The following is an 8436-nucleotide window of genomic DNA, read 5'->3' as shown; positions in this document are numbered from 1 at the left end:
TAAGACGGTCAAATAGACTCAATTGTAAATGTCATTAACAAGATGATGTGGCCAACTAATTGTCACATCACACGTGTCATTATTGGCTTATGCGTTAAGTCTTCTATTAAAAAAAAGCGAGTCACCCACATCCTCACAATGATGATCAGCCGAATATCTCATCATAACCCACCTGCAATATAGACTCTCATCCTGTCATCAAACCAATAGATAACCTGTGCAACAAACCAATGAACAATTAAAATTATCAAGCATAGAATTATAGCAAACCCATCAACAATTATTGGTTGAAGTGATAACATTACTCTTGAATGCTTCCAATTCTCAAATAAGGGTACGTATGACAACCATTCTATTTCTTAGTACTATTTCTGAAAAGAAATAATTCTTTTCTATTTCTGTGCCTTGGAACAGTTTTTGAAAAAAATAATGTGTTTGATAACATGTCTTATTTTTATTCCGAGAATGAGAATTGTGTTTGATAACATAAATAAAATAATAAAAAATAATTCCTATGAAATATAAACAAATTTCGGATCATCATTTTCTTTCCCATATGGTGTGGTTGTGGTGGTGGTGGCGGCGGTGGGTTGCATGGTGGTTGTGGCGGCGACAGTACAGTAATAGTGGTGGCAGTGACGTGGTGATTATAGTAGTGGTGGTGATTGTGACGGCAGTGCCTGCAGCAATGACAGTGGTAATGGTGGCAGCGACGTGGTTGTGACGTGGATGAGGATGGTGGTGGTGGAGGTGACGGCAGTGGCTGCAACAATGGTGGGGATATGGTGGTTAGTGGCAGCGTCAATGGTAGCGGTGACATGGTGGTAGTGGTTGTGATGGCATCATGATGGTGGTGGTGGCAGTGGCTGCGGTGATGGCGGTGGTGGTAGGTGACAGTGGTGGCGATAACATGGTGATGGTAGTGGCAAGGGTGGTGTAATGGTGGCGACGATGGTGGTAGTGACGGTAGTGGCTGAGATGATGGTGGCGGCAACTGCAGCGGTGGTGGTGACGGTAGTGGCTGCGGCAATGGTAGTAGTAGTTGGTGACACTGGTGATGATGGTAGTGGTGGCATCGTGGTGGTGGTAGTGGTGACGATGGTGGTGGTGGCAGTGGTGACGATGGCGATGGTGGCGACAGTGGTTACGATGATGGTGGTGGTGGTTGATAGCGGTAGTGGTGATGATGACGGTGATAGTGGTGGTGACGGCGGAGGTGGTAGTTGTGGTGGTGGTGACGGCGGTGGTGGCATCGTGGTGGTGAGGGTGACGACGACACTAGTGTTACGGCAGCGGCGACGACGATGATGGCGGTGGTCGTGTCGGGATGATGGTGGTGGTGGTGATGATGGTGGTGGTGGTGATGATGGTAGAGATGAAGAGTGATTGAGAGAGATAAGTGTTTCTCATTTTGTGCCCAGGAACAAAAAAACAAAAAATTTCTGATTTTTTTTTCTCTTTTCCCAGCACAAAATTTAAACCGGTTCATCCGGGAACAAAAAAATAAATTGATTTTACCAAACGAGTTTTCTATTTATTTCTGTTCCCAAAAACATAAATTAAAAAAAAATTGATTCCGAAAAGATTGTCATGCACACCCTAACCGTTCACTATCTTTGGAGCGCTGCCCCAATATCTACACATAAAAAAAAAAAAAAAAAACTCTCCACTATTCCTTTTCGACCTCTAGATTCTGTAGTGTGGGTGACGAGTCAACTGACACCTATTTCTTTTTAACAAACGAGAGTTCGTCAAATATAAGTCTCATTTGACTTTTCTTCAAGTATTCTCGTTTGACATTCTTCATTCTAAGGAAATACTTTGAGCACATTGCTTAAATGAAACCTCATGTCTCATTTTGTCAAATATACTAAAATTCGTTTCGAAGTGTGCTTAATAAAAATAGCAAAAGTAAACAAAAAAAAGTTAAAGTAAAAAAAAAGAGTCAAGAACCTATTTTTTTTAAGCTAAAAGCTTTAGCTTTAAAAAAAAACAGAAATAAAAAATTAAATATTTTTTTCGAAACCCAAAATTTAAATAATTTTAACTTTTATAAAGAATACTTCTAAAATAAACAAAGCATAAAAAACATTTTTTTCAAAAGTCATCCAAACTGGACTTTAAGCAGAATTTGCCTTAAAAGAGTTTAATTTTGATCCTTAACGAAAGTATAATATATGTTAACAACATCTTAGCAAGAGATGAAATTTGGAAATTGGTACAATGAAGTTGGATTCGTCTACATTGCATCATCCCTCAAAAGTATTACTTCTTGTAAAGATGTCTCAATGAAGTTGTTCGTGAACAGTGTAAAAATCATCATAGAAAAGTTACAGGTTCCTCATATATCTACATAATGCAGGAGGGGTGATAGATCTGTTGCTGCACAAAGTAGGACTTGATATCTGTGCAGGTGAACAGAAATTAATAGACTTCCACATTCCATTGCTCTGCTTTCTTCAATTGCCTCTTGTACTCAGTCCAATCAATGCCTAGAAAATATAACAAAATACAATATATAATGAATAAAGTTTCTCTCCAAATAAATAATAAAAAAAACTCTTTGTTAAACCCGACTAGCGAAGGTAGGGGTAAGGGCTATCCTCATGTGACTTTTTAGTCAGTCACAAAGAAGCAACTCTATCACTTCTCCGTCTCTCGCCCTCTAAAAATTTCTCTCCAAATAATGTACCCAAAACAAAATGTTTTCTCTCGAAGTATGAAAAAAGGAAAATGTTTCTTACCCTCTTTGGCAGCCAAGGGCACCATTATATCATCAATTCCCTTTTCCATCCCTTTCAGTCCGCACATATACACATAAGTGTTATCTTTCTTCAGTAACTCCCACAGCTCTTCTGCATATTGAGCCATTCGTGTTTGGATGTACATCTTCTCTCCTTTCTCATTTGTTTGCTCTCTGCTCACAGCAAAGTCAAGCCTGAAGTTTTCAGGCGCTTTCTCCTTCATCTTTTCAAATTCCTGCCCCATATAGTTGGAGTTGTATAAGTCCCAGAAAGATCTATATGCTTTCCCATAAAAGAAACTATATGGCTGAAGTTTTAAAATAGTGAGGATTGAGGAAAATCTGATTCTTCTCACCTCTTTGTAAAGCAGTGAGCTGCTTGTGGGGACTCCCAAGAAGAGCCATGCCAAACCATTGAACTACATATATGTCAAAACAAGGTTAATAATCATATTTGGTTACTCACAAACACATTCTGATAATGATATTTTTTTTTTAAATTCTTATGCAGAAGTTAATTTAGTTTGTCTATGCTTACTACATAAAAGATAATTTGCGCTGCTTGAGCAATACCAGATAAAACAAAGTGCCTCATGGTTGAGGATTTTGATGTTAAGATCAATCACTTACTTATTAGTGATCACCGTTCCTCCTACTTGCCTTAGATGTAGTAATGTAGCATGCTAGTGTTATTGTCTAACCATCAATTTCGCTATATGGTACGGTTTTTTCTAGGCACTCTACAGCATATTGTCCAGGTTCTGATTCATGCCAGATAGGATTTTAGTTTTTTTTCAAACACTTACCTTGTAATCATCGTACTTCTCAAAGAACATTTTCCATAAAAATGAGCGAAATGGGGCAATCCCAGTTCCAGTTGCCAACTGTGAAGAAAATTTCAATGATCAATGGTGAAAATTAAAACAACAGTGATGAGTCTAATGACCATCACATACGATACTTCTTTTCTATTGAGATGAAAATGAATGATTACATACCATGACGACGGTGGCATTAGGATCTTTTGGCATAAGCATTTCTTTCCCAACAGGTCCAGTAATTGTTACTTCAGCTCCTGGCTTCAAGTCACCTGGATGAAGATGACCATAAATAATTGGTAAAAAAGGGTAGATATCAATTGGAAAAGAAAGCCATTTTTTTTGCTTGATTAAATATGTTTCGGATAAAAAATATGGGAGAGATTATTATTATCACCTTTTTTCTTATTACCTCTTACAACTAATCTTGTTACTGTTAGATCAAAATCAAATTGATAGTTACAAAATGGCATCAAGAAAGAGCTATTGATTATAATAAAGTGATTGTAAGAGGTGGTAAGTATAACATATCCTCAGAAATGTAGCTAAATTTCTTCTAGCTCACATTATGAAAAACAAAAACTATTCATTCTTACACAAGAAATTTGAGCAGACTCCCTTGACAAGTTCTCCATTTTCATTTGTGTACACTAGCCTTTTCACGCATAGAGAAACCTATATGAAAGAGATAAATTGTTGGACAGTAGACAGTTAAGTTAATTTGTTGATCTTACAGTTGATGAAAGTTAACATACATATCTGCACTCAGTCTCAAATTAGTTTGGGAGTAAAATAGACAAGCAAGTTCAAAACAGGACTCAATTATGAAAGCAACAAAATTGATAAAAAAAACATTTATTTATGTTTAAACAATTAAACCCCAGTAACAATAATGTAAAGAAATAGCATGAAACTCACAGTCTTGGAGTCTCCAAAGTCACCAAGAGCGCTGCTTGCAATGGAATACAATCTCAGTTTGTGCGGTTTTCCATTCTTGTCAATCCCATCTGGAATTACCCCAATTGATTGTCCTTCTCTATAAGGAACCTCTCCTAAAATAAAAAACAATCATAATTTGTTAGCTCAAAATAAATTTTTATCAGCAATCTATGTTATGATCTATAGAAATACAAAAAAGTAATAATAATAATAATAATGCAAGAGACCCCACCTTCAGTGCTGAAAACCATGTGCCAAGTTTCTCCTGGAGCATCATCACCAGTGATCTTTGTGTTGAGCAAGCATCTACCAATGTAAGGGTTCTTGGGTTTGAACTTGTTCACAACCACACCTTCCTCTTGTTTCTTGGATTCCTTTTCAACCTTAGCTGGTGCCTCTGTGGTGACTTGAGCTCTGATGGAAACTACCCTTCCACTTGTAGAAACATCTCTATATTGGAAAGGAACCTGAGATATAGAAACCACAACCCACATCATAATCCAACAAACACAACACAGTGCTAAAATTGTAATCTCAATTCTTAGTTGCTTAAACTTACCTTCTTGAATACTACTCTATCTGGGGCAACGATGGAGGTTCTGCTTGGGAGAGTGGTAGACTTGGAGGATGGAAAGTTGACTGCAGCAGTTACAGCAGCCATATGTAAAAACTAGTGGGAGAGACAAAGAGAGAGAAAGAAAGCAATGTTAAATGAAGTGATGATACACGTAGTTGTAATAGGAAGTGAAGTATCAAGATTGTTGTTTTTGTTGCACAGAGGATTCTAAGATTGAGTGGACGATATTTGGAAGCCAATGTGGTGGCGGATATTGTGTTAGGATAAGTGTTTGTGGTATCTATCAGTCTATGACACTCAACCAAATTTTATCATATTATTATTAGATATTTTTAATGAAATAAAAAAAATTCATTTCATTATTTAAGAAATAAGCGAAATAATTAAGATTTTTATAAATAATGTTAGATTTATTACGTACCCTTAAATTAAAAGAAAAATTAACAAAATGAGATAAAATCAACATGTACTTGATTTCAACATCATCCTATCTACCCTTTCCAATTAACCCAAGTATGGTTTAATTTTTCTGCTACTTACATCAACTAGTACCCTTCGATTTACAAATTAGAGGGACGATAGTACGGGAAGATATGCACTGAATGGCCAGCATTTTATTTTATGTTCATCCTACCATATTCTAACATAACTTTCTTATTTTCCTTTTAATATTTTCATGATATTTTGATCTGAACTGAGCCAAATATCATTAGAATTTCGAATTTAGTTTTCACCACAAAATATATATGTAAGTCTAGATTTCTTTTGCTTACTTCTAAAGAATAGGGGGGGAATTACCAGAAAAAAAGAAAAGAAGAGGGCCTTGCCCAATACTTTTTTTACCGATTATAATTATGTATTTCCGAAAATATATAGTTATAGGAATAAATTATTCTACTTATTATTTTTTTCTGTCACTTTTGTCTATAATTCTCTAACACCGTTAGATCAAAATCTCAAGAGGAGAGGAAAAGATAAAGATTAGTTGAGATATTGATCTCACGGTGTTAGAGAATGATAGGTAAAAAAATAATAGGTAGAATAACCTATCCTATAGTTATAATCTTAAAGCTGTTTGAAGTTGTCTGTTGACGTGGAGAGAGAAATTTTTTTTTCCAATTACAACTATATCTTTCCGAAAACATATAGTTATAATTGGTTGCTGCAAAAAAAATAAAAAAAATATTTATAGCAACATAAAAAATATATTTCCCATATAATTAACGTCATGCCTTGCCCGCATATTTTATCTTTATTTAACACATTAAAAATGGCTTGCAAATGGGGACCAAGTCTAAGCACAGCCCAAAATTGCAAGTAAGCGGGCTAAAAATAATACCAAAAATGGGATCCAACTCAAGATGCATATAATGTTATCGAATTCAGTCGGGTGACAAAAAAACATATTGTGCTAGGGGCAGGATATTTTTACACCAGTGTAAGAGTTAAAAATCTTACAATTAATTTTGACCATTGATCCACTTGTATCCAATGGCTCACATTTCTAATAGCCGTTAGATATAAATGGAATCAACGGATAAGATTGAAAGTGTAATTTACACTGGTCTAAAATGATCCTGACCCTTGTGGGGGCAGGATATTCTTACATCGGTGTAAGAGTTAGAAGTCTAACACTCAATTTTAACAATTGATCCACTTGTATCCAATGGCTCACATTTCTAAAAAAAATTACCCGTTAGATATAAATGTAATCAACAGATAAGATTGAAAGTGTAATTTACACTGGTGTAAAATGATCCTGACCCTTGTGGAGGCAGGATATTCTTACACCGGTGTAAGAGTTAGAAGTCTTACACTCAATTTTGACCATTGATCCACTTGTATCCAATGACTCACACTTCTAAAAAAAATTAGCCGTTAGATATAAATGGAATCAACGGATAAGATTGAGAGTGTAATTTACACTGGTGTAAAATGATCCTGACCCTTGTGGGGGCAGGATATTCTTACACCGGTGTAAGAGTTAGAAATCTTACACTCAATTTTAACCATTGATCCACTTGTATCCAATAGCTCACATTTTTAGTGGGTATGATAAATTAATGGAAAAAGTGTTTATTCTTTTAAATGATATAACTTATATCCTTTTACTCTCACAAAGAGGTGGGACTCACACCTTTATATTTTTTTGTCCACTCTCTCTCCTCCTTTATTGTTGCCTTCCTAATAGTTATGCAAGTATGCACGCAAGTATACGCGACAACAAGTAATATAGGGCTTTTTGTGAGTCTCAGTTATCGTTCCCACAAGGATCTTTGCGTTCTAACTTGGAATAAATTGGTAATTGCTAAACAGAACTAAAAATAAAATAAAATCAAATTAAACGCTACTACTATTCTAAACTAGTACGCTGAAATTGTTTTTGTGGAGATTTTCTCTTTTTAAAACAGTGATTTTAGTGGAGATTTTCTCTTAACTAAAAGACTTGTAAAATAATTTTTTAATGATTTTCTTTTAAGTTTTAAAACAGAAAAATAATTTCAGATTTGAACAAAAATAACAAGTGACAAAATTGGGTTTAAAACAGAGTTTGGAAGTAAGGTGGGTGTCAATTTCCCCTTCCCTCATTTGTCATTAGGATGCTTTAAAAGAAAACAAAAATTGCTTCCAGCGTAACGAAAATACTAAAGTAATTGTTGTTTCCCAACAACAGTTTTCTTCCACTGACAACAGTTGGCATATCCCTATGTCACTGTTGTTTTAGGACCTTGAAATACCATTTTCACAAGTTACATGAGGGTAACTTCATCTCTGGAGCCATACCCATTGAGAGAGATTTTCTCTCAACTTTCCATGTGCTCACAGTAGGGTCTAGTGTGAGTTATTTCCCAATAATCTCACACCACTAAGAGCTGCCTATGTGTGATCATAACATAAAAAAAGCTCATCAATTTGTTTGGATTTTTCCTTGTTGCAACAAAATCGTCTAGGGTTTGTGTGGGTTGGTTTGATTCAAGAACTGAACCGTGAGTAGGCTAGGATTCTGTGTGGGTTCTGTATCTTGAATACAAATCAAAGAGTGGTTCGGTTTTGAGATGGGTGTCTGATGGATATGGTTCACTCGATGGTGGGTTTGTTGTGCTTAGGGTTTTTTTCCTTTTCTTTCAGAACTTTATTCACGATTCTGAGTCCTACCCCTCTTGTTTCCCTTCTTTTCTTTTTTTTCTTTTTTTTTTCTTTTGGGCCACTGATTAGTTTTATTTCATCTGGCCCAATTATTTTCTTCTCTTCTTTCTTCTATTCTGATTTGTCTTTTCCACCTTTGTTTCCTTCCTTTCTCATCTCGGGCTTCTGATCAGCAAAGTAGTGGCCCAATTTTTCTTCATTCTTTTTGCTTG

The 8436-nt window shown here is 35.7% G+C and overlaps 1 protein-coding gene across 3 annotated transcripts; it reads right to left on the bottom strand.

Moving 5' to 3' along the window:
- Nucleotides 1-2215: 2215 nt before the first annotated feature.
- Nucleotides 2216-5276, bottom strand: LOC133318477 (ferredoxin--NADP reductase, leaf isozyme, chloroplastic-like). Of its 3 annotated transcripts, none has more exons than XM_061520483.1 (9): nucleotides 5050-5276; nucleotides 4733-4948; nucleotides 4480-4613; nucleotides 4158-4236; nucleotides 3742-3833; nucleotides 3550-3627; nucleotides 3100-3162; nucleotides 2745-2979; nucleotides 2216-2492 (listed from the first exon to the last, which is right to left on the bottom strand). In XM_061520483.1, the coding sequence occupies exons 1-9, from the start codon at nucleotides 5159-5161 to the stop codon at nucleotides 2425-2427; spliced, it is 1077 nt and encodes a 358-aa protein (XP_061376467.1). In that variant the 5' UTR covers nucleotides 5162-5276; the 3' UTR covers nucleotides 2216-2424. The 3 variants fall into 3 exon arrangements, with proteins under 3 accessions (XP_061376467.1, XP_061376466.1, XP_061376465.1); XM_061520482.1 differs by having other exon boundaries at nucleotides 4480-4608; nucleotides 4728-4967; nucleotides 5060-5276; XM_061520481.1 differs by having other exon boundaries at nucleotides 4733-4967; nucleotides 5060-5273.
- Between the last annotated feature and the right edge of the window lie 3160 nt (nucleotides 5277-8436).

This window comes from Gastrolobium bilobum, unplaced genomic scaffold, assembly GCF_033153095.1.
Source record: "Gastrolobium bilobum isolate Gb01-03AN ecotype WA unplaced genomic scaffold, APGP_CSIRO_Gbil_v1 utg158956, whole genome shotgun sequence".
NCBI classification, from domain to species: domain Eukaryota; kingdom Viridiplantae; phylum Streptophyta; class Magnoliopsida; order Fabales; family Fabaceae; genus Gastrolobium; species Gastrolobium bilobum.
This window is presented reverse-complemented; position numbering and strand designations above follow the sequence as displayed.